The sequence below is a fragment of the Chelonia mydas genome, chromosome 10 (assembly GCF_015237465.2).
Source record: "Chelonia mydas isolate rCheMyd1 chromosome 10, rCheMyd1.pri.v2, whole genome shotgun sequence".
In the NCBI taxonomy this organism is placed as follows: Eukaryota; Metazoa; Chordata; order Testudines; family Cheloniidae; genus Chelonia; species Chelonia mydas.
In genome coordinates, this window is record NC_051250.2 from 59,826,295 (window position 1) to 59,852,817 (window position 26,523).

Genomic DNA, 26,523 nt, shown 5'->3' on the forward strand with positions numbered 1-26,523 from the left:
CATAGACCAGACCTTAGCTGCTGATTAGAGGGTCCCTGAGCTGGAACCCGGAGTATAGGATAGGCCTGCGTTCCCCTACTGGCCATTGGGGAAATGGCACTAGACAGGAAATGTATGTGAAGACTGCCTGACTCCATTCATAAGAAGATCCTTTGATAAGCCAGAAGGGGAGGACATGTGACCTGGCCGGAGGGCTAAGGCATAAACACAGAACTCTTGTCTCATTGAGAACCAGAAAGAGAAGGTGAAGCATGTGGCTGGTGAGAGGTGGAAAGAACGTGTCTGACCTGGAATCAGCTAATCCCCAGAGTGACCAGAAGGTGGAACACTTGGGGTGAGCAGACTCCTGTGACACAACCCGAAAGTGCAGGGTTACAGAAAATCAATCATAAATACTGAATAATAGTCTTAATAGTTTGGAGAGGGATGGGCCAATCACTAAATAACTATGAAAGGCTGAAACCTAGCATAAATCTAAATTTCTGGAAAGATTTAGATCAGAAGGAATCTTCCTCCCCACGTTGGTACACTGGGCATCATGCTAGGTAACTCGGGAGGATGGAAGGCCACGAGTGCCGAGGAAGCCCCCCCCGCGCTAGGCCCAAACAAACCAAAGCCTCTCCATTCCGTGAACTTTCTGTAATCCTGCCAGACTATGAGGAAGCTAGTATAAAAACAGAGACAGAAAGCTGCAAAAACAGTTTAGAGCAGACAGCCTGCTCTCAGAGACAGCCTTCAGACAGCTCCGGCCAGAGTAAGCGTATAGATAAGAAAGGAATGTTTTGCACTAGCTTTCTGCAACACAGGAACGGATACAACCAAATAAGGCAGGGCTTACATAATGCTAATGAGGAAACATCTAATTGGCCGCTTTGGCTGTATTATTGTACAGGGCAATAGGTAATTGGTTGTATATGCTTCTGTAGCTAAGTTGGGAAAAAAGGTATAAATTGTATGATGTAATCTGCAGTTGGGGCTGCAGGATTTGAGACAGCTGTGTCTCCCTGGGCCTGTTTGCAGCTGCAAATAAATTCTCTGCTTCTCCACCCCGTTGTGATTATTGGGTGACGCACACCGGGCAACGAACCCCTACTGTTGCTTGCCTTGGGCACTCTGTGCCGGCAACACCAGCTCTCAGAATTCAGCATGGGCTCTCAGCAGGTCAAACAGTCTCAGCTGGCCAGGCTGTTCTCTTCACATATCAGACCTCTTTGGATCCTCCCATGCCATTCTTGCTGGGGTGTTCCTGACCCAGTATATAAGATTTAAAGACAAGAGAAATGCCAGACTTGCTATTGGACACAGTGGAATTTCAGCAAAAATAGGCATGGAGGCTTGCAGGGTTTATGAGAAGGGTCCTACCAAATTCATGGTCCATTTTGGTCAATTTCTCAGTCACAGGATTTTAAAATGCTATATGTCATGATTTCAGCTATATAAATCTGGAAATTTCATGGTGTTGTAATTGTAGGGGTCCTGACCAAAAAAGATGGGGGGGCACAAAGTTATTGTAGGGGAGTTACGGTTCTGCTGCCCTTACTTCTGTGCTGCTGATGGTGGCAGTGCTGCCTTCAGAGCTGGGTAGCTGGAAAGCGGCAGCTGCTGGCTAGGAGCCCAGCTCTGAAGGTAGAGCCGTCACCAGCAGAAGCACAGAAGTAAGGATGTACAGTGTGGTATTTTCCCCCTTACTTCTGTGCTGCTGCTGGCAGGGTGCTGCCCTCCGTCCGCAGCCACCACTCTCCAGCTGCCCAGCTCTGAAGGCAGTAGCGCAGACGTAAGGGTGGTATGGTATGGTATTGCCACCCTTACTTCTGCGCTGTTGCTAGCGGGGTGCTGCCTTTCAGAGCTGGGTGCCTGGCCAACAGCCGCCACTCTCCGACCACCCAGCTCTGAAGGCAGTGCAGAAGTAAGGTTGGAAATCCCACAACCCCCCTAAAATAACCTTGCGGACTCCTGATTTGAGAAACACTCGTCTGGGAAATCCTGTATAGCATAGGGTAAGAGCACACAAAAGACTAAATGTCATAGTCAATGACATGTTTTTCATGGCCATTAATTTGGTAGGGCCCTAATTATGAGGAATGGGATGGAAAGTGGGGCTCAACAGGAAGCAGTCATGAGGATAATGGGAAGTTACTCCATCAAGATTCAAAGGCTCAGCCACACATCTGGTTGTATTCATAGGGGAACAAGATTTGGATGAGATGGGGTAAGGAAAAGATAATACAGTACAAGTGAGTAAAGGTCTAAAAGGGTTGAGCAGAGAGGGAGGGTGACAGATCAGTCAAGGATGTGACAGGTTTAAAGTAGAGGAAAGGATGAAGAAAACCTCAGAATGCCTGGATTATGTTTACTGAACATGAAAACTGGGTAAAATTTAATTAAACCACCAAATGTTTAAGTGATTACTATTGCCTAACAAACTCACGAAAAGCAAAAACACTGTGATTTAAAGCCAACGATCCAGTATCCTGATGTTGTGGGGATTACAGTCCTATCATATATGCTGCCATAACTTCAGTAAATACTGAAAAGTGAGTTAAAGAAAAAGGGACAACCTTACATGTTCTTTTGCTTTCCTGGATTTAAGGCAGAGCTTTAAAGTTATTATACAACAGCTTTTATGTTTACTTTCTGTGTGCAGTATCATTATAGTTGCCATAAAATATTCAGCATTAGCAATATGTACCACACAGTGTACCTGAGATATCATAGGATGTTCTTCCATGTACTATGGAAAATAATGGTCATATCCCTGATGCTAAAAGTGTGATAAAGGTTGGTAAAGCTAATTTGTTAATGGCAATGAAGTCTTATAAAGAGAAGGGGGAAAAACCCAAGAGAGTTGTTATAATGGCACAATCTTCCTGCAGTTTAACACAATGTGAATGTAAGTATTAATTTTTCCTATTTACGTTGCAAAGGTTTGAAATCCATTTGCAAGGATGGTGTGTGGTATTTATTCTCCCTGTTGATATGCTCACCTATATGTTAAGGCTCTGAGCATATGATTATAATATGAGCTAGTATTTTTTACCATGCAATATCTTCATAGTCTGCCCGGTATTCAGGGGCAGACTATGAAGATATTCCTGCCAATCTGTGGAGGAAATTTGCTGTGGGCCCCAAGGTGGAAAGCTGTCTTGGGGGTGAACAAAGAAAGCAGCAGTTCAAACATCCTGGGTTTGGAGCTGCCTGATAAAATCCCAAAAGTGGGCAGGGTTTTTGTGCAGAAGGGAGAAGGGCCAGACAGTTTGGGAGATGTATTGACTGATTCAGTGAATCTCCTGGGTATTTTCCACTGGTCAGGTGCACTTATAGATGGCATTTAAAGCAGGGTTTCTCATGTGGGATGGACTCTTCTCCCTCAGGAATAAAAATCTCCTTGGGCAGGGTAGTATAATTTACACCCCCTGAATCTGCAGCATTGAATCTAGCTCCATATTTTTATTCTGCATAAACATGCTCTTCCATCTTGCTGTAGTTTTGCAGAGTTAAGAACATTGGTACTATAATATGCACTAATTGGCTTCAATGGAACCATAATAGTAAAAAAAAATTTATGATGTAAATGTAAGTACAGATAATCCCATTGAAATCAATGAGGTTTTGAGCCGCGGTATTCCATTCACACTGCATCGTGGCTTTCATGTAAGATATAATGTGAGTGAAGCTGCTAAGATTTAAATTAAAATTTAAATTCCTACTGACATCTATGGGATTTGAGGTAGAGTATCTAAAAGTTCATGGAATGTGGCGAAATACTGATCCTTAAAAAGCAGCATTAGGAAAAATCTTTTATAGAGAATAGTCATTCTTCAGAATTTCAAAAAACAAGTTGGCAATTTCAGCCAATTTTTAGGAACGTGTGTCAAGCACTGTTGGAATAAATTGCTTGACAAGCCTTTAAAAGTTTTTCATTTAAGTGAGACCCCTTAAGATAGGGAGTGAAAAAATAAATTTTTGAGACTCAGAGAACTAATATTAGACGCAAGGAACTTTTTTCCCTAGATAAAACTGTATCTAAATTGAGAACGTATTTCTGAATGTTGAGCCTGTACAAATTATATGGTTGAAATTATTGAATCAATCAAAACAAGGATTAGCATGGCAACAGACCATTAAATAGGTAATAATTAATGTCATTATGGTCAGTATAAATATTTGACTAATGATAACGGGGGAAGTTTCAGTACCCCAGTCATTTATGACGTACTTTAAATGAACAACCATGAGACCATAAACTGCAGGCAAGGACTCTCAGTCAGGACAATGGGAAGTACATGAATGTCAATAGTAAACTGAGGCAATGTCTGTGGGGGAAAATTTTTCAAATGCAGTCATTGGATCTGAATATCTCCACTTTTAGGAGCCTGAACAGGCACGATTTTCAAAGGGCCTGAGCATCCACAGCTTCCGCTAACTTCCATTCACAAAACCGAGTCTGGATTCCCTAAAATGAAGTTGTCCAATATCAACAAGTGATTTTAAAAATTTAGGCCACAGGCCCAACCCTGCTTCCAATGGAGGCAATGGAAAAAACTCTTACTGAGTTCAGTCAAGCCCTAATATGTTAAGAAACAGGACAAATTACATTATTCTTTAGTGCTGAACTTCGTTAATAAAAAAAAAATACCTCTGGGTACCTATTTGACGTTTGGATTCATGTTCTTCGTAGTACTAAGGCAATTTAACATGAAACATAAGCTGTAGACGGTAAACCGTTCAATACATGTTTCTATGGTTGTTTGATATTACCCCTCTGCTGAGCAAACAGTGAACAAATTTCGCTGGCCTCAGGGATTCTGGTTCTTTTCATTCATTCACTCGTGTTGTGTGCAGTAATAGCTGTGGTAGCTTACTTGTTCATATACTGTATATTTCACAGCAAGCTTTCTTGTGGAAGGTGTGCTGAAGTATTCTTAAATGGTCAGACAAAACCCAAATATAAACACAAAACCATCAGTATAAACATCCTGCCAAAGCTATCACATACACTGCATTCATGCAACAGAAAACAACTGAAGATATTAACATACTAAACTATTTTGACCTGTTTGACCAGTGGGGAGCCTAATGGAGCAAGTCAAACTTTTTGTTTTGATGGAACAGTTTTCTGTTGGAAAATGTAGCTTCACTGAAAATTAAACATTTCAGTAGGACCATGTTAATTCTGGCAAAATTTTGAAGGGCAAAGTCTAAATGATTCATTTAGACTTCCTTGTTTGACTTTTTGATTAAGTGGACAGGTTTCATTGTGGTAATGTCAAAACCTTTCATTTTGTCTATCATTTCATTTTGATTTACATTATACTATTAATTTTAACATAATGTATTCATATATTTTATATTGAATTAATATTCTATATTTTACTATTGTCAAAAGGTTTCTATCTTATTCAAACAATGTTTTAACAATATCATAATGAAATTTGACATTTTCAAAATGAAACAATTTAACTTCTCTAAACCAGTGTTGACAAATTGAATTTTTCTTTTTGGAAATTTCGATTTTATTTTATTTATTTTTGCATATTCATTTCCTTAGGAGTATGTAGGGGCTCTGGTAATCCATCAATTCTGGAATAAAATATACTTGCAACTTCATTGGAAAAAAAGGGAGAACTCTGCCACTAGATAACTGGATATTTGTTGGGAGTCCCAGTCTCTCATGTTCATAGGCTCAGCAGTACTAGTAATGGATGGTTATGATTTGCAGAGATATTCGTTAAAATCTATTTTTGTGGGGCTTTTTTGTTCCATTTTGATTTGAATTTTGGTTTTAATGATCCCAACAACTGAAAGTGAAATTCTTTCAGTTACACTTTTGCCTAGCTTAGGTACTAAATTACTAAATCTGGTTCACCTAGGCTGGATTGAAGAAACTTTCCCAAAGGCTCACTGAAAAACCTGCAAACCTTTCAGCCCAGTCTGGCTAAGGCTATGTCTACACTAGGGACCCTACAGCAGCACAGATGTACCGTTACTGCTGCACCGCTGTAAGGTCTCCTGTGTAGCCGCTCTATGCTGGCAGGAGAGAGCTCTCCTGCTGGCATAATGAAACCACCCCTAGTGAGTGGCGGTAGCTCTGTTGGCAGAAGACCGACTCCTGCTGACATAGTGCTGTGCACACCAGCACTTTTGTTGGCAAAACTTATGCCAGTCAGGGGGGTGTTTTTTCAGACCCCTGACAGACAAAAGTTTCACCAACAAACATACTACTGTAGACAGTCTGAAGTTTCATGTACAAATCTAAATGTGAACTAGTCACTGCTGGAATTATCATTGTCCCTTGATAGAAAGAGGAAAAACCTTCATCCTTTGTTACACTGGTACAAATGCATGTGGGGTGTATTTCTGATGGAGACACTCATGCTAAGAAGAAGACATCCATGTGACCATTATCTTACAGTATACTAGTACTGTGCTGTTCCTAACGCTTTCCAAGACACAAAATACTTTATAATAAGGAAACCTGAAATGATGTCCTTTTTTAACAGATTGATATAATGTGCATATAAAATGACATACCCCAGCCCCCTTTTATTGTTTGATTTTATGCAGTTGTTGCCTTATATAAATAAATTAGAAAAAGGAAATGGCCATACTAATATTCCATCCATATCTCAATGAATTCTCCGTCACAAAGGCACATGAGTCTGAATCACTTTATACCACTGTAGAACTGTTTTTGTTTGTTGTTTTTTTCTACACTTTGTTCAAATAAGGGGCCAGGAGAAAAACTCCATTGGAAGGAATGATTTGGATCTGCTGGATACCAGGGCTATCCCTGTTCAGCCCTGTGTTTTGCACCAGATCCTAGGCCCCTTGGACTCCCAGACTCTCTGGCAGCATGCCATGCTCCCAGGGAATTTGCTGCTTGCTCCTGATCCAGGGGATCCTATCTAAGGTGGGTTCCACAGCATGGAAAGGGATCCATGGAAAAATTAAAGAATCCTGAGATGGGTGGAGTCTCTATGGGCAGGTGGCAGGATGGTGTGTATAGTCAGAGCCGACAGCCCTCTCCACATATGAATCTCCTATCCAATGGGAAACAATCACCATCTTCAATCATCACAGATATTTCTGCCAGGCTATCTTTTTTAGCAGTAACTGCTAAAGTTAACTTTATTATTTATTTGCTACAGAGAATCAATTTTTATTTGTTAGTGAATTGTAGTAAAAAAATAACGTTACCTTTCAATTCTCAGGTACAGAGTGTACATGCTTCCAAAGAAGAAACCCTAAAGTGCTTGGTTTGGGGATTTAGACTAGATGTTTCCTTTTGGCATCCTTCCCTTTCTGGGATACTTTATATCAGGGATCGCCAACCTTTGGCACGCGGCCCGTCAGGGAAAGCTGCTGGTGGGCCGGGACAGGTTGTTTACCTGACGTGTCTGCAGGTTCAGCCAATCGCAGCTTCCACTGACCACGGTTCACCGTCCCAGGCCAATGGGGTCTGCGGGAAGCGGTGCGGGCTGAGGGATGTGTTGGCCACTGCTTCCCGCAGCCCCCATTGGCCTGGAACAGCAAACTGCAGACGCTGCAGGTAAACAAACCATCCTGGCCCGCCAGCAGATTTCCCTGACGGGCCGCATGCCAAAGGTTGCCAATCCCTGCTTCATATACTGGTTGAAAAAATGGAAACTTGTATCTATAATGGAAGATCTATAATGGAAACTTACATCAATTTTTCACACCCCTGAGAGAAAGAGAGCTGTGTCATCCTAGCCCCCCGTGCACACACTGCTAGGTTGATGGAAGAATTCTGTCAGCCTAGCTACTGCCTCTCAGGGAGATGGATTAACTACAACAATGGGAGATCCCCTCCTGTTGCTGTAGTGAGTGTCTACACTGAAGTGCGTGTCTACACTGAAGTGCTACAGCTGTGCTGCTGTAGCATTTTAAGTTTAGATGTAGCCTTAGTAACTGCTCTGCTTAAAGCTCCATTTTGTTTTCCTTTCTATGCAACTTCTTCCGTTTCCCCTTCTTTTCTCTCTGGGTGAACTGTAATTTATCATCTTTCCTCCCGTAAAGATCAAAGGTTGAAGAAGAAGCAAAAATGAAGCATCAAGAAGGATAATAAATAATTACTCAAAAAGAAAACCCAGTCTAATGAAGAGGTGAAAAAGACTAAAGGAAAAAAAACTGGACAGAGTAAAACTTTGTGAAGCAAATGAATCAAGGAAACCAGGAAACTGAAAGCACCTGCTACACTTAATGTGGTAGCAAATGCTACCCCAGGTTCCAATATAGAAAGACAAAGTTGAAATCTCTCAGCAAAATCAGCTTAAGCCATAAGCAAGACTCATATTGCAAATCCTGTTAATGTGCCATGTTCACCAATCTGATATCATAATTCTGGTTCATTCAATAGCTTCGAGCAAAGCTGTCCTTCAATTTTTCAAATAAGCTGGCAGTCTTTGTAATATGGATCTGTCCTCCACCTGCCACCTTGGATCATCTCCAATAAACAAACAAATCCATTCTCTCTGGTAATGCTGTGAAACAGAGTGGTAGCTATAGTGTGGGGGCCTATTTAGAGACCAGTCCTGCTTTAGTGGGAACAGGATTAGGCACTTTTAATTGCTGCGATATATACACTATATTATATGAAATGGTGCAAAAGCTAAGATGCTGATAATCATTTTGTCTGTTTGATTCAGCATCCAAAAATAAAGTACTTTGTGTTAGACATACAAAAGTCTACACCAAATAGCATTCAGGATTATGCATCCTACTGATATAGCTGCCTTTAATGAGAGTGACCTATGGTATAAGATAGACTAATGGCCCAAAGGGGGGAAAATAGGATTCAACAATCAATTCTGGCAATGAGCTGAAGGCCATGTACAGACAACTGGAATTGCCCATAGGTACAAGAAAATTAAATCAGTTGAAATGTGCACAGATGTCGAGGCCTGCTAGATGCTGCTTGTTGCTCTGGTACTCCAACAGTGGGAGCAATAATCAGCATGAAGTGTTTAAAGAACTGATTACGTAACAAAAAAGAAAAATGCCAAAAGAATAAAATAAAAACATATCAAGAGTAAATATCTAACTTAACAGTACTTCAGAGACATGAAAATAGAATTATCACGCTTTATCAAAAAGACACCTCATTTGCACATTTGTGCCTGACTGGCAAATCGAAATGGGGTCTTAAAATCGGTATCTACAGGAGTGCTACATTGTCTTGAAATTTGATATGACTCATGCGGGGGTATGATCCAAATATGGGGCCTTTTGCCCAAGGTGTTCCCTAGATACAGCCACCCCCAAAACAGCTTTTCTTAAAGTTGACGTGTTTTGGCAATGTTTTTCTGCACACAGACAGAGATCAAACCAGGGCTGAGATCATCACACCAGTGTCTCAGACACCCAAGAGTCATCCCAACAGAGTGCACCTTGCCCACTAGCCTTTTGGGGGAAATCCCATTACAACATTATTAGCTCTTTGGCTAATTAGCCAAAGACTTCAGTTCTCCCATTTGAATCATAGAACATCAGGGTTGGAAGGGACCTCAGGAGTCCAACCCACTGCTCAAAGCAGGACCAATCTCCAACTAAATCATCCCAGCCAGGGCTTTGTCAAGCCTGACCTTAAAAAATATCTAAGGAAGGAGATTCCACCACCTCCCTCGGTAACGCATTCCAATGTTTCACCATCCTCCTAGTGAAAAAGTTTTTCCTAATATCCAACCTAAACCTCCCCCACTGCAACTTGAGACCATTAGTCCTTGTTCTGTCATCAGCTACCACTGAGAACAGTCTAGATCCATCCTCTTTGGAACCCCCTTTCAGGTAGTTGAAAGCAGCTATCAAATCCCCCCTCATTCTTCTCTTCCGCAGACTAAACAATCCCAGCCTCTCCTGATAAGTCATGTGTTCCAGTCCCCTAATCACTTTTGTTGCCCTCCGCTGGACGCTTTCCAATTTTTCCACATCCTTCTTGTAGTGTGGGGCCCAAAACTGGACACAGCACTCCAGATGAGGCCTCACCAATGTCGAATAGAGGGGAACGATCACATCCCTTGATCTGCTGGCAATGCCCCTACATATACATCCCAAAATGCCATTGGCCTTCTTGGCAACAAGGGCACACTGTTGACTCATATCCAGCTTCTCGTCCACTGTAACCCCTAGGTCCTTTTCTGCAGAACTGCTGCCGAGCCATTTGGTCCCTAGTCTGTAGCAGTGCATGGGATTCTTCTGTCCTAAGTGCAGGACTCTGCACTTGTCCTTGTTGAACCTCATCAGATTTCTTTTGGCCCAATCCTCTAATTTGTCTAGGGCCCTCTGTATCCTATCCCTACCCTCCAGCGTATCTACCTCTCCTCCCAGTTTAGTGGCATCTGCAAACTTGCTGAGGGTGCAATCCACACCATCCTCCAGATCATTTATGAAGATATTGACAAAACCGGCCCGAGGACCGACCCTTGGGGCACTCCACTTGATACCGGCTGCCAACTAGACATGGAACCATTGATCACGACCCGTTGAGCCCGACAATCTAGCCAACTTTCTATCCACCTTATAGTCCATTCATCCAGCCCATACTTCTTTAACTTGCTGGCAAGAATACCGTGGGAGACAGTGTCAAAACTTTGCTAAAGTCAAGGAACAATACGTCCACTGCTTTCCCCTCATCCACAAAGCCAGTTATCTTGTCACAGAAAGCAATTAGATTAGTCAGGCATGACTTGCCCTTGGTGAATCCATGCTGACTGTTCCTGATCACTTTCCTCTCCTCTAAGTGCTTCAGAATTGATTCCTTGAGGACCTGCTCCATGATTTTTCCAGGGACTGAGGTGAGGCTGACTGACCTGTAGTTCCCCGGATCCTCCTCCTTCCCTTTTTTAAAGATGGGCACTGCATTAGCCTTTTTCCAGTCGTCCAGGACTTCCCCCGATCACCATGAGTTTTCAAAGATAATGGCCAATGGCTCTGCAATCACATCCGCCAACTCTTTTAGCACTCTCGGATGCAGCGCATCCGGCCCAATGGACTTGTGCATGCCAAACAGATTACACTGCGCATGTACAGAGAGTGTCACTCTAAGGGGGTTGGAAACTAGCTATGACTCACAGGGCCTGAATGGCTCAAGGGGAAATCTTACAGCCATTGAACCTGAGCAACAATGAGGCACTGTGAATTAAATCCCAACTCTAGGCAGAAATCTTAAATAACAGTAAAAAAGGAGACCTCTTGCTACAATCTGCCTCTGTCAAAGTTTTGTTTGTTTATGTATTTTGGTGAAATAGAATCTGAATACAGCAGAATAATCAGAAGGCAAGGAAACTATTTTTTGAAAAGAAAATAAATATTACTTATACAAATGCTCACTGGGAGGGGAAGTGATTGCGGTGGAAGAGTAGGTGGCAATAGGGGAAGAGGGCTGCAGCAAGGGAAAGGGCAGTTATGGGGAGCAGGATAAATGGGTATGGGTGGTAGGAGAAGGGCTGAGGGTGTCAAGTGATCGAAGGAGGTGGGGGGGATGTGGAATGGGAGAGGAGAGGTCGGACACTGAGAAGAAGGGAGTTAACTCTGTATTTCCTGGTGTTCAGTTGATCTTTGCTGACCTTGATGTTCTCAAAGGCCACTAAGTATCATCTGTCAACCTTAATTCTGCATTAACAAAGTTTTTTTGCCATTTATAATCAACAATTGTAAAGATTCTCCTGTTGATGACATATTCTTACCTATGAGGTTCTACCTATCAGACATTCTCTCTCTCATCTATTGAGGCCTTGTCTATGCAAGAAAATTACATCAGATTAACTACTGGTGTGATTTTAAACTGCTTTAGTTTAACCAGTTCAAAAGCTTGTGTGGACACTTTTAATATGCTTTAACCCAGATTTATTTCAGTTTAATTTAAGTCAAATAGGAACTGGTTTAAGCTAAATGGCAACTAGGCTCTCAAACTGAAATAATGTCAGGCACTCAAACTCAAATAATACATTGGTTTGATTAAATTTGTTTAAAATTATTTAAATTAAACCTATGGAACTTACTCATGGCCTGAGAGACAGCTGACTGTGTTGGCACTAGATGGATAATGTGCAAAAAGCAGTAAAGACTTGTTTCTGTCACCAGTGCGCACTGATATAATACAGAGTACACTTTGGGAGGGTATCTACTGAGTCAGAGGGTATCATTTCACATAATCATATGTTTCCTCGCATGGTCAGTCAGATGATCTCTTGACATTTTTCACTGGACTCAAAACATAAAATGACATAGTTTAAAATTAAAAGGACGAAGAGTGAGAACTTCATTGCTTACTCATTCTTCAGTGAGGCAGAACTCTTAACTAGTGTCATGCAATACCAGAAAAAGCAGAAGCATCAAGCTTCAGAGATACACCAATGAATTTAAAGTTGTCAGACCTACCTAATCATTGAATGTATAGTCACAAAGTGAGACCAGATTCAGGAGTAACGTCACAAGATGACTGCATTCCTTTATTTTTAGGGCATATTAAGATGAAGAATGAAAGTGTCAGAAAATCTGACACTGTTCTTTCATCTCTCCTGTTTTCAGAAGCAATGACAACTGTTGCATATTTAACCAAAATATTTTACTAGAAATAAATATAAAAGGAAGGTATTATTAAACTATAACAGTGATCCCCATTATAATGTCATATTTCCTGTAGGGTAACCCTGGATTTAGATACATAATCTGATCTGTTTAAGAAACAAAATGGAAATCATAGTTGCACATTGGTAATTCAGGGCCCAGTTTTTGTGCAAATCACTTCACATCTCTGTTTTCCCATCTGTAAAATGGGGACAATGATACTTACCTCATTTATAAAGTGCTTTGAGACCTACTGATGACCAGCACCAAATAAAAGCTAGGTATTACTATTATTACATATTTTCCCTTGAAAGACAGACTTTGATTTGGCTCTTTGTAATTCATTTGTGTTCACTTTTGTCAATATTTGGGAGCACCTCAGAATCTTAAAGAAGTAACATCTCTTGCATTGCTATTGAGTGTCTATTATTTCTAGAATGTGTATGATGGATTGTGCATGAGGCTCCTCCCCAGCCCCGCAAAGGTTTCCAGTTATAGATATCCAGCTGTATCACAGCAAACAAAAAATATTTTTTAACAAAAACCATCTTTCCTACATCATCAAAAAGTAGAAACCTCATGCAGAGAGTATGTTACACCAGGACTATTGATTAGTTTCCAAATAAAATTTGAAGTATTGGTTTTGACCTAGAAAGATCTAAATGATTTAGGCCTGGACTATCATGGGGTAACATAATTTTGGCAATTAATCGATCTTTAACTATTCATTGTATATAGGCCCAATGGCCTGTGATGGGATGTTAGATGGGGTGGGATCTGAGTTACTACAGAGAATTCTTTCCTGGGTATCTGGCTGGTGAATCTTGCCCACATGCTCAGGGTTCAGCTGATTGCCATATTTGGGGATGGGAAGGAATTTTCCTCCAGGGCAGAGTAGAAGAGGCCCTGGGGGTTTTTCACCTTCCTCTGCAGCATGGGGCACGGGTCACTTGCTGGAGGATTCTCTGCACCTTGAAGTCTTTAAACCATGATTGGAGGACTTCAATAGCTCAGACATAGGTGAGAGGTTTATTGCAGGAGTGGGTGGGTGAGATTCTGTGGCCTGCCTTGTGCAGGAGGTCAGACTAGATGATCATAATGGTCCCTTCCGACCTTAATGTCTATGAGTCTATCAGAGAAAACAACTCTCCTTCTCCAGGTTATACAGCTCCACCTGTAATCAATGCTGGATTCAAGTTAGTATTCCCCTAATACAAAAGAGAATTGGCTGGTGACAGGGAGTTCGCTATGGTGGCGGGGGAGGGGAATGGTCCCTGACTCTGGAATTCTCTTCTCTCATTGGTCCAAAAAAGCCTGGGTTTCTTCATTCTCAGCACATACTACAACGCTCATCTTTTTTTAAAGGACCTAGAAGGGATGGGATGAGGATATTATAGTTGTTATCTTTGGGCCAGATTTGGCGACCCTTACTCACACTGAGTATACCTCACTGCACTAGTAGTGCTATTCATTTCAATTAACTATTCACAGAGTAAGGTACTACTTGGTACGAGTAAGGGTGGTAGCAGCTGGTCCTTTGCAGAGTTCTTAATTACTGGAGAACTGTTGAGTTTACAGTTGTATAGTGTTTTGAATGCCAATGATAATTTGCTTGGTGAAATTTATTTTGTTGGTAATTTTCATGTTTTGCACAAGTGCCTAAGGTCAAGAAAGGCAATTTTAAAAAACAGGTAAGTAAACCTGTGGACTTCCATATATTAAATAAAAATGAAAACTAAATAACCTGACAGTTTCCTATTCCAATACAGAAACCATTTATGTACTTTGCATACAAACACATGAGTGTTCAGACTGAATGAGCATTTTAAAAGTTTCAAATTACCCATTTCATTTATTTTACAACAGACAAATTTCTCAGAAAAGAGTGATTACTACTAAATAAGATCTTAGTTAATGCCTTAAGTCACTTACCTATCGGCTATGTTTAATGCTGGGTGTCAGATAGCGCTGTCCCCTCTACACTCCCACCAAGGAATGTCTACAAACATTTCCCACTATTCCTATCACTGGGTCAGCTTAATTGGTGGTAGAAAAGGTGGGAGCTCTAGTACTGACAAAGCTTCAGACAGGCATTTTTTTGCACCATGTCATCTAACCCTGGTCAGAGCAGGTCTACAGGACAGAGTGAAATCCTGGCCTTATTAATGTCAATGGCAAAACTTCCATGGAGTTCAATGGAGCCAGGATTTCACCCATAGTACTTAAAAGCCCTGGCACCTTATTTATATTGTTGCTAGCACTAAAGGAGTCAAACCGATGGCAGCATTGGTGGGAATTTTTAGAGTAGATAAGGCCCATGAGGTGCTGAAAATAGCTGTCTCAGTGGAGTGGAGATCAACCAATTCAATGCCCATTGTAACAAATATCACTAGACACCTCAGCCTGGTCAATATTAGGTGCTGACTCAGTGGATCCCACCCGTATCAGTGATACTGTCATTTACAATGTCGGCATGAAGGCCAGCAGGCTGATGTGCTCTGCTTGAAATCCAACGTCATACAGAGCAGTGCCTTTAGCGACACTGAGACTGCATTTACACAGACACAAAACTGTGGAACTAGAGCAACCAAAAACAACCGGAAAATTATTATCTTTAATGGAATGTCCCATTTAATTTCACTGGCAAGAGTGCCTATGTGAAGAACATGGGAGATATCTGTATTACTTTTATGATTATTATGTCTTCCTCTGTCTATTTGTACAGTCTGCCATATGGCATCAGGAGATTTAATTCCGGCAGCAGTTCTCGCATGTCCCCAGGAAAGGAGCATAATGATTTCAGATAACCAGCCATCTACCCACACCAATGACACAATGACTGGATTGTTCTCTGGGATGGTCTACCTCCACCCACTGGGATGTTCACCAGATAGATGGGCAACTTGGGGACACAGAGAATAAAGGTGCCTGCCTGGTCTTAAAAAGACACACTTCCTGAAATTTAAAGAAGACAAGGGACTGAAAGGCAGTGTCCACAGAGAAACAGACAGACCCCAAAGGGTACCTGGGATAAGTTGGGCCTGCCTAAGCCTAAAGGAAATGTTAAGCTTTCAATAAGACATACATATGCAAGGTTTTTGTTGTTTTAACCCTTTGCTCTGTGAATGCTATGTTTCTATAATAAATAAATAATACTTCATTGTGAAGAAGCTGTTCTGAGTCACTGCATTTACCTACTGGTCGCAACTTCCAAAAGCATGCCTCTTGCAGGTGCTAACCAAGTTGGACCTGCTGAGGAAACACAGTTGTTAAACAGGCTAATGTAGCCTGGGGACCTGGGCTATGAATGGGAGAATTACAGGATTGCACCCGGAGAGAAGGGAAGGCACTGTAGCCTGTTACTTGAAAGGGGGGCACCTGAAAAAGGCCAGGGTCAAAGGTGCAAGATAACCCTGTAAGCATGAAAGTGTGTTAGGATCAGAGCTCAATGGGGTTTTTCATTTCTGTTTCCAAAATACCACCACTGGATCCCATTCCCAGTGCTTGAAATGTCCCCATTTGATTATTTCCTGTTTTGGGCACCTGCCAGAAGCTGCAAAGCCTAAAAAACGTAACAAGAAAGAAACCAAATGGATCCTTTAAAAAAACCCTGTGATTGGCAGGCAGCTATGGTTATAGGAAACCCATAGATATGACTACGCCTTTCTCCCTCCACCTGTATCATATGTCTCTGTGTAAAGTACATGGAAGTTTAATAGGTTTCAGAGTAGCAGCCGTGTTAGTCTGTATTTGCAAAAAGAAAAGGAGTACTTGTGGCACCTTTTTAGTCTCTAAAGTACTCCTTTTCTTTTTGGAAGTTTAACAGTAGCTGACAATTTTTAAATACACCAGGCAGACCATATTAATCACCACTTGTTAAGTGATCATTCACTTGTCTTGGAAATTTTGTCTGAGTAAGAACTTCATGACTGGGCCCTTGAAAGCTATACATTTTAAATCACATTTTTAAAATGTAAAAACACATGTAAACAAACAACTTTTATTTGGCCCCAGTGCATGCGCAGCAATCAGAAAAAAATCAACTCAGATTTAAAAACAGTGTTTCTAGTAGGCTGTTTTTCGGTTGAAATACGTTCATTAAATATTTGAAGAAGGAGAGAAGGAAAAAAAACTGCTAGTAAAAGCTTTGCCACTGTGCCTCCATTATCTAAATGTCCCACTGGGATTGCAAATACTATGATGAAGGTTTTATTTACATAAGCAGCACTACAATGCAATCGTTTCCAGACTGTCTTCCTTTGGCGAAGCTTCTGTATTTAGCATAGTAGGCCACAATCCTGCCAAAATGTTTACATACTTGAGTAATTTTATATATGAGTAGTCCAACTGACTCCAGTGTGACTATTGAAATGTCTAAGGTTACTCATATGCAACACTAACAAATAATCCGTTATTTGTATTATGGTATAGCATGGGGTGAGATTAGGGGCTCATTGTGATAGGTGCTGTAAAAACACTTAGTAAGAAACAATCACTGCCCTCCTGAGTTTACAGTCTGAACAGGGAAGACAGACGGTGCCTTGAAAGGCAAACAGAGGAAGACAATGGAAGTCACTTGCCCAAGGTCCCATAGCAAGTCTGTGGCGAAGCCTAGACTAGAAGGCAGGTCTCCTGAATCCTAATTCTGTGTCCTATCCACGGCAGGGTCTGGGATCTAGTTTGTACTAATACACACACTAAATATTCAGAGAAAAATGGGAAGTAAGCAGGAATGGGATATTCTAGCTGGGTAAATTAGCCTTCACATTTGACCCAGAGTGTATAGGTCACACACACATTGCATGAATATAGTTTATAGGAGAAAAATCCCACTCAGTGCTTCATAACCTAACATATTCGTTTTAGGGAATACATATTCTGTGGCAATTGCTTATAAATTGAACTAGTGTACTTGTGCAAAAATGCACACATCATGATTTTACAAGATATGCAGCAACATGCATCTGCACAGCAGATGATTGATCTTTTAATCTGTCTTTCACTATTCAACACTGCATAATCCTTACAGATTATTTTGCTTTCAGAAATATTTTGTACATGTAATATTTTTAATCTGGCCTCTTTATATTCTAATCTTAATACCAGGGTCTGAACGAATGCTTCTCTGACAGCTAGCTGGGCGGGGGAAGAGACCCTAGCTGTGTTTATGTAAATACAGTTTGCTCCTGCTTTACTTAGATTTGCTAGATATTCAGCTGATGGAGCAATGGTGTGCTCATTTTAATCAATTTGGCTGGTGTTGAGTCACAAATTATGTTAGTACTGAATGCGGGGGTAGTGAAATATGGTTACCAACGATTGTAATTATTGTGGGAATACAGAAAAGAAGGACTGTGCTTAACCTGTGCCAAAGGAGAGAGTCACTTTCAGTCTAAAGAACCTTGGTAAAGCAAGGGCTCGAATGTCCGACCCCTGGGAAAGTAAGAAGAGTAGGGGCAGAAATGCCAGTCAGGAGACTGGCTGCATGCCGTCAAGAGTCCTCTCTAGGCTGGTTTAACCTGTTCCCCACTACTGTCCAAAGAATAGAGCTAAACAGGCTTCATTAGGAGCCTCTTTTGTTATTTTAATTGCTCAATCAGAGCAGAAACCAGTTGTGATAGGACTGTGTTTCCCACATAGAGCTAAAATCACCACGGGCTAGTCTACACTGGCAAAGTGCTGCTGTGGTAGCGTTTTTAGGTGGCTTGTGTGGTCGTGGCAGAGCGCTAGGAGAGAGCTCTCCCAGAGCGCTAAAAAAACCCACCTCCATGAGGGCAGTAGCTACCAGTGCTGGTGCACTGTCTACAGTGGCACTTTACAGCGCTGAAACTTGCAGCGCTCAGGGAGGTGTTTTTTCATTCCCCTGAGCAAGAAAGTTGCAGCGCTGTAAATTGCCAGTGTAGACAAGCCCTAAGAGACTGGCTGGTGGGAGCAGCGAGCAGGCAGCCAACAGGGGCAGCCAGCAGGAGCAGCAGGCAGGCAGCTGGTGGGGCAGTGGCAGCGAGGCGTGACAAGCGAATAAGATGTCTCTCCCCCCCCCCACCAGCTTTACCCCCAACCCAGGGTGGGAGGTGAACACTGCAGATACACCTCTGAACTCTAGGTCTGCACTACCAAGGGCAACAACTGTGAGTGGGGTGCAGAGAAGGGTTGGGTATGTGAAGGGGACTTTTGGGTTGGTGGATTTAAGAACCTGAAGGGAAAAGAACACTGCCCAATCTACTTGGGGTGGGTCTTTTACTCGTGGGTTGTTTATGAACTCTGTTTGTGGTGTTTTCCCAAATTAATGCCAAGTTACTTCCCTCCTTTCATTAAAAGTTTCTTTTCTACACTCAGACTCTGTGCTTGCGAGCAGGGAAGTATTGCCTCTCAGAGGTGCCCAGGGGTGATGTGTAAATTTCCCAGGCTACTGGGTGGGGACTCGAGCTGGTTCTGTGTTGGATCAGTGGAAAGGAACCTGGCCCTGGCTGCTCCTGGCTCCACCTGACAGAAGGGTTACATACCCTAGGCCAGAGGTGGGCAATAATTTTCGCAGGGGACCATTCTACGAATTTTGGTAAGTCGTCACTGGCCGCACATTTCTACTATATTAATGGAGGGAGTGCAGGATGTGGAAGGGAGTTTCGGTGCAGGAGGGAGCTCCAGGCTGGTGAAGAGTGTTGGGATGCAGGAGAGGGTGAGAGGTGTGGGCTCTGGGAGAGAGTTTGGGTGCAGGAGGGGGTTCTAACCTGGGACAGGGGGTTGGGGTGTGGGAGGGGATGCGAAGTGTAGGCTCTGGCCGGGAGGTGCTTACCACAGGCGGCTCCTGGCCAGCGGCGCAGCAGGGTTCAGGCAGGCAGGCTGCCTGCATGCTGTGGTGCCACCCCGCTCCCAGAAGCGGCTGCAGACGGCTGCTGCTGGCACAATTCTGCACGCCCCTTGGCAGGAGGGAGGCAGCGGGTCTCTGTACACTGCCCGCGCCCACAAGCACTGCCCCCGCAGCTCGCATTGGCCGGTTCCCGGCGAATGGGAGCTGTGAGGACAGTGCTGGGGGCAGGGGCAGCGCACAGAGCCACTTCCCCTCCCTCCCGCCCCCCGCCAGGGGCACGCAGAGATATGCCAGCAGCAGCTGCCCACTTCCTGGAGTGGTGTGGGGCCACGGCATGCAAGCAGCCTGCCTGAGTGCCCCACTGTCCTGGCGGGCCAGACAGAAATGTTAGACGGGCCAGATCCAGTCTGCGGGCCGTATTTGGCCCACCCCCGCCCTAGGCCCTGAAGATGGAAAAGATCTTAGGCTTGCCATATGTCCACTGTAAAAATTGGTACTAGGCACCAAAAATAGCATTTTTATAAATGGAGGCTGATTCTTACAAATTCCTTGGTATACAGAGTTCTCCGTGGCATTGTGTTATGCCCAAATTAGTATTTGACAACTATAGGTACAACTTCCAATTGTCATTGTACATAGCTCTGGCATTTCTTATATTTGATATCAAATGTCAGAGAAGGAATAGAAATAGAGAACACAAATATTCTGTTTATCAGAGTTGCTGAACAACCACCCTTACCGTTAATTTATTAGCATTTTCATCTGCTCAAAGCCACAAGTTAGGAGGAATGCAAACCAAATTCCACGATATATAGAAATACATAGACAACAAACCATATACACATGCAAAAATCAACCAAAACTAAATGTAAACACTTCTAAAACGTAAGTGATATGACATGAGGGTTATTCTGTTTGATGCTGTATGTTCTAACTTAAAATGTGAAAGTTCATAAATCAAATTAGTTCCTGGTGTAGCTGCACCGAAGTTAGTGGGGTAACATCAGTGAAGAAATTCACTCTATGGATATCTGAGATGATGGAAAACAATAAGATTTATATACACAGAGCTTGATTCTCCTTTCCGTTACACAAGTTCAATGCTGGTGTAACTAAATTGACTTCAGTACAGGTAAGTAAAAGGTGAACAAGATCCATGAGATGCACTGTCTGAAGCTGGTGGACTAAAATTTTTTTGGAACTCTACAAGCAAATAAGACTGCAAGGGTTTCTTTGTGTGACTATTGTTAGGCTGAAAGATTCAAAGACAATCACAGACCTCATTAAATCCAACAGTGTGCCACACTTTCAGGCTCAACAGAAGGAACAATCAATCCCCTTTATCTAGTAAGAACAGCTGAGTGCTAGGGGGGTGAATGCCCAAGGCACTAGGCCATGTGGAAGGTCAGAGCTAAGCTGTGTGCACTGAGGGGTTTCGCTGGTTGCAAATGCAGGGCCTGAGATATCATTTGTAGGCTGAGTGCACTAGAGGCAGAAAAAGCCTGGAGAAGGATTTGCGAGTGTGACCCTGAGAGGAAGCAGAGAAACAGGGCTTATAGGGTACAGAGCTCACTGGAGTGGCGGATTTGGGGATTTCTGAGCAATGAAACTGCTGGCTGCTGCTTGTTTCTACTGTGTTCAGGAAAACAAGAAACAAACTTAGAGCAAGGATATACCAATTCTGGATTGCCGATTTCTCATCCTAATGGAAGCTACCCTGCAAGGCCCTGGATTTTGGCTAATTGCTCAGACAAAAGGAGGAACAGTATTTTCTTACTGGAGTTTGAACCAGGAGCAGCAAGTGCATCCAAAACCAGGGCCAACCATAACAGTATTCTGTGGCATCCATTGAAGAGCCAGCATGTAAGAGGGCCTACTCCCTATCCATCCCTACCCTCTATTGGGTGAACTGCTCCTGAGAGAAGCATCAATCTGCTCCCACAAGCACAGAGGTTGCCATTCTGATTAGCTCTTAAATGGGCCATATCTTCCCCAACACTGCATAGTTGAGCATGGGCCAGTCGCTTCCAGTTCACTACTATTATATGCCTTTATAAGTCCCCCATCACTGTAGTACCTAGGTGTCACTGTTTGTTCTGTATCTGCCACCCTTATATGCACTGTGAAGTCTGTGTTCTATCTGCTTGCACATCATTGAATGTACTTTTTATTGCCTATATCTAAATGATTCTGGGATTTGGGTTTTCTGTAATTGTGGGGGCATTGTTCTCTATGTTTCCTGTATCCAAACATTTTGTAGAATGTGCGTTTGCATCCTTTGTATCCACATATCTACCTTAGCTTTGTGACTGTATTCAGTGCTTCTGGATTACCCAAATAATTTCTAAGTTTCCTTATCAAAACTCCTACTTGGTTCCATACCTAAACCAATTAATTTCTGGTTGTTGCTTCAGTGGTCACCTGTGAAAAATTAGCAATACTTAACACAGAGCAGTAAGCTGAGGAAAATCCCCTCCACCTGCCCCCCAACACAAACATTTTCCGTATACGGAGAATATGAAATAAGCATGAGAACTGTTGACATGTTCTGACTTTTTAATGGCTTCCACTCTGCATAACCAAACACCACCAATGAAAAATAATAACCCAGGATCAATTTCTGCAGTCTTTATTGAAGCAAAGTTTATTTAATTTACCTCTAAGCTACTGAAGTAAGAAAGAGTTTGCTTCAAGTAAGGACTAGAAAATTTGGCCCCTAGACAGCAATCCATTTTTCCACAGGGACAATTTGACCGCAAAACATACTGTATATTACTTTAGGCATTTTAGTGTTCCACGTAGCAGTCATGAATTTTCACATTTCTCAGGGAGCCAAGCAGACCTCCATGACAGTGCTATATGATTCATTTTGTTTCCTCTTGTTACAATTATTTCTGTCTCTTGGGCCATCATTTTGCCAATTTCTCTGTCACTTTCACAGAAATACTACAAAATTTCAGTTCATCCAAAATACCGCTGCCAAAATCATCTTCCTTGCTTGCATGTCAGTTTTCAATCCCTAACTCATACAAAGTTATTTGGTGGAACTTGTCAACAGAGAGAAGAATAAATTAGGTTTCACTGTCACTACTTATTCACTTAACACTTATTTTGAACGTTTAAATATGTCAGGTTTACAGGTCAACTCCCCGGATCCCTCTTATAATAGTAAATTGTGAGTTTTTAAATGCAGCCACTCTATACGCTTTTCCCTCCATTGTTCTGAAGAAAGCAGATCTACAAGTAAAGGGAAAATATAAAAAGCAACACTGTTTTCATAGTGTTTAACACTAATACAGGGCTACATATAAATATTCAAATCTACAAAATGAAAACTGAACCCAAATTGAAAGAACAACAAGAAGAGATCTTACTATAAGAGCCAGAATTTAAGTAAATACAGGAATATCAAACTAAAAATGTATTAACTATTAATGATAACGATTCCCATAAATGAAATCATAAACTAGATCAGAAATTCCAATCCATTCAGCTCTTTAGTCTCTCAGAAGATTAGCCTGGGATTTTCCCTCAGAAAAAAGTATGGAAAGTACATCCAGTAAGTTTCTCTGGCACTGTTACATGGCTATACAACATTATCTAGGAAATAGCAATTGCAGCATACTGTTTTAATCATGTCACTTCTTCCATAAAACATTAATCCACCAAACAAAGAAATATTGTATAATTTCATTTCAAAAGTTAAAAAAAGGAATACCACTTGGTCTTTCTATTTAAATCGTATGACCGCAGGGCCCAGCTCCTTCGTAAATTTTGTGTGGCACTAAGCACAAGATTCCTATCCACATAGTTATTTTTTTTAACTGGGATCCTGGTTCTCAATTAGATATTAGTATTGTAAAGGACTGAACAGATATTCTTCATCCACTATAGAAGAGTCAGCCAGAGAAGAACATCTCATACGAGATTCTACATGCAGAGAACAAAAAGTAGGTATTAATTCCTAGAAACTAGCCCAGTAAAGCCACAAAGTTTTACACAGCATCGAACACTTAAAAGTGCTACAAGAAGTGCATCTTCTGATACTTTTGTACAGTAGAACAGAATTCTTAGATGAACTTTCTCAGCATATACACTGTAAATTTCAAATTGAATGGAAAGCTCTTATTTAGAGATGGGCCAGAAATTCAAAGTTTGGATAGAACTTGGTTTCCCAAAACTCAGGTACATTTCAATCCAGAGTTTTGGTTTGGGACCACTGATCCTTTTCATTAAAACATCCATTTCCCTTTGCTGACAGCTACTGCTATATGAGGTACTGTGCATGATGTTAACTGTACAGACCTGGGAGAATCCTCTATTTACTTGTAAGTTAGTTAAACAAGTATTAAGTCCGTCTGGAACCTAACAGAAAAATACTATTTACTATTTAAATATTGAACATCATGTTTTTCTTCTGACTTGCATTCACTTAAAGAGCATGTTTCTCTTAAATCACATTAGAGGCTGCAAACTGCACAGACTCCCACGGAAGCCCAGGAGAATTCCACTGTGAATCAAGGGCACTACTGAGGCAATCAAGTCATGTCTCATCAATCACACAATTGACTAGCGCTATTCAAAGTGCTCTATCACAATGCTTTCTTGCCCCCCAGAAAATATGTAAAATTAGTACTCCCAAAAGTTGTGGAGAAAAATGTTTGAAAAAAAATGAAATGCCTATTACTCTCCATTGTCAGACATGTAAGAACTTGCGACTGGAAAGCTTGGGGTTTATAAATGAAATGACAGGTAACTACGCTGGTTTCTCCTAACCTTCAGCCCTGATTCTACAATCAGATCCACGGAGGCAGGGCCCTGACAATTACAGTGGGGCTCCAGGTGGCCATGATGGTCCCTCTCAGCTGGCAGGATCAGAAATTTAAGAGGTTTTTGATGCAAGGATTTTTGGGTTTGAAATATCCTTAAGGACTCAGCTCATGTCTATTTCTATCCATTCCTATTTCTGAGTTGAGGAGGTGGAGATTAGTTGTCATTTGCTTAACTGTTTTTACATTCTGCTTTTGAGGGAAGAGAGCAGTTTTTAAAAAATGTACCAAGTACAGTTTTAAGCTACTGTCTTTCAGGTTTTGCCACTTAATCAAATCTAATCACATCAAAACTGAAAATGCTGAAGTCCAGTGTATTTACTTTCATTAAATCCCTGATTTTTCATACAAAGTTTCCAAAGGAGGGTACTTACTGGTTCAAGACAGGCGTGTATGCAGTTTTATCCTCATCAATGATGGTAACCATGAGAGTAATGAGCTGGGCCCAAAAATCCAAATTCTTAGTGGTTGGTCCCTGTTCTTCCCGAGGAACTTCCTGCTTCTTACCCTGTTAACAAGATTTAACAAAATGCAGGGAAAATATCTAAATGGTGTGGTTTCAATTATTCATCATTGCTAGAGAGAGAGAGAGGACATATAGTACTCTGCTCCCAATTCAGGAAAGAACACCAACATGTTTCACTTTAAGCATGTGCCCAAATCTCATGAATTTAAACACATTCTTAATTCCTTTGTTGAATAGGAATGGGTTAAAATGCATTTAATGTTTTACTGAATCACAGCACATATGGAAATACTCACGTACAGAGTAAGTGTTATATCAGATAACTTGAAGCAGCAATGTGGAACATTTCTTGTTTTAAGATTCTGAATTTTTTGCAATAAAACAGATACATATAAAATAAAATTTAAAAAACCAGAAATCTATATATCTTTTTGAAAATGAAATCATCCTTTTTCATGAACAACAAATCTGGCAAACAATAAAGTCCCTCTATATTTCCCCTCATCATAAGCTTATATTTTGACCACTACTGTCTAGCTGGAAGTATCTATCAGGATTTTATTGCTGAAATAACTTTCACAGAGCATGCTGTCCTTTTTGCCTCACTCAGTTACACTTTCAGAAAAACACTTCATCTCTGTAGTCTGGATTTAGCAAATTTTAATCTAGTCTCCCAAACAATGGAACATCTCAGCTCTTGGCTTTTCAGATACCGACCTGTACAATAGAGAGGTCACACACCAAAGTCAATAAAAATAAATGTGTTGCATAGAACCAAGTCACAGGAACTTGCAAAGCTATGAGAAAGAGCTGGTACATGAAGTAATGCCTGTACTTTGAAAACCTCCATTATCTGTGATGGCACAGTACCTTTCAAATTAACCCCTAAGTGAGACACAATAATTCTGAGCAGGTTCAATGGTCATATTTTAAAGAGCTACTTGTAACTGCCCTGCCTGGATAACCACATGTGGTGGTAGGCATCGCATCCTTCATTTGCTGGTGTGTGCATATGATATGTGTTTGTGCGCGCATGTGTGCGTGCATGTATATTGCTTGGCTTCCTTGCTTTTTACCTCTCTCTCTGTTCTGTGTCTGGGTGATCTGCATCCCCTTCCTGCAACCTACTCAAAATAATACTCAAAAAAACCTCTTTGTCTACTCAGTCCAAACTCCTAGGCAGGTTCACAACCCCCCTTTATCCTAGGCTAGGGGCTTATCCTTACAGTTATGTTAACTGAAGACTAAGAGTTCACACCTATAAATCTCAATGAAGTGACAACTCAACCCATAACAAGGTTTCACCAAGCTCATATATATATATATAGAGAGAGAGAGACAGTCAGTTAATGCTTCAGAGAAAATAATGTTTTTCTGAATGTTTAAATGTATGGTATGTACTTTGTACCTTTTATTTCTTAACCAAACATGATGACATGAAAATAGACATTGTATCTCTTCAAATACACCTAGATTATTCTCATAATAAATTAATTCAATGTTAGCTTAACCCAGAAGTTTATCTATTAATGTAGAGTTGGGAAAGACAGACATGGAATTTTAACAATGTGCAATTATAATTATTTTGTGGTGAGCATCATGAAGTATATTAGAAAAGTATCATTAATCGCCTTGTTTTATACACAGCTGAACTTCAAATGTTAGAGCTTCTAAATCTAATGTGATTGAATTAAAGGAAATGCTCAGTAAAATTTACAATGTGTGGTGTGATTTAGAATGATCACTGACAACCTGCAATTGTCCTGCAAACAGAGGGACTTTTAAAAGAGACAAGAGTATTTCAACACTAAAGTCTTTCAGCTCACGTAGATTAC

General features: G+C 41.4%; 1 protein-coding gene across 2 annotated transcripts in view; it reads right to left on the bottom strand.

The window, feature by feature from the left end:
• The window catches only part of UNC13C (unc-13 homolog C), a 448,489-nt gene that overhangs the window by 133,715 nt on the left and 288,251 nt on the right, over positions 1 to 26,523 (bottom strand). For both annotated transcript variants that reach the window (XM_043523375.1, XM_043523376.1), the window contains one exon: positions 24,597 to 24,730. In XM_043523375.1, the coding sequence (XP_043379310.1) occupies positions 24,597 to 24,730 (134 nt within the window). The remainder of the gene's footprint in view (positions 1 to 24,596; positions 24,731 to 26,523) is intronic.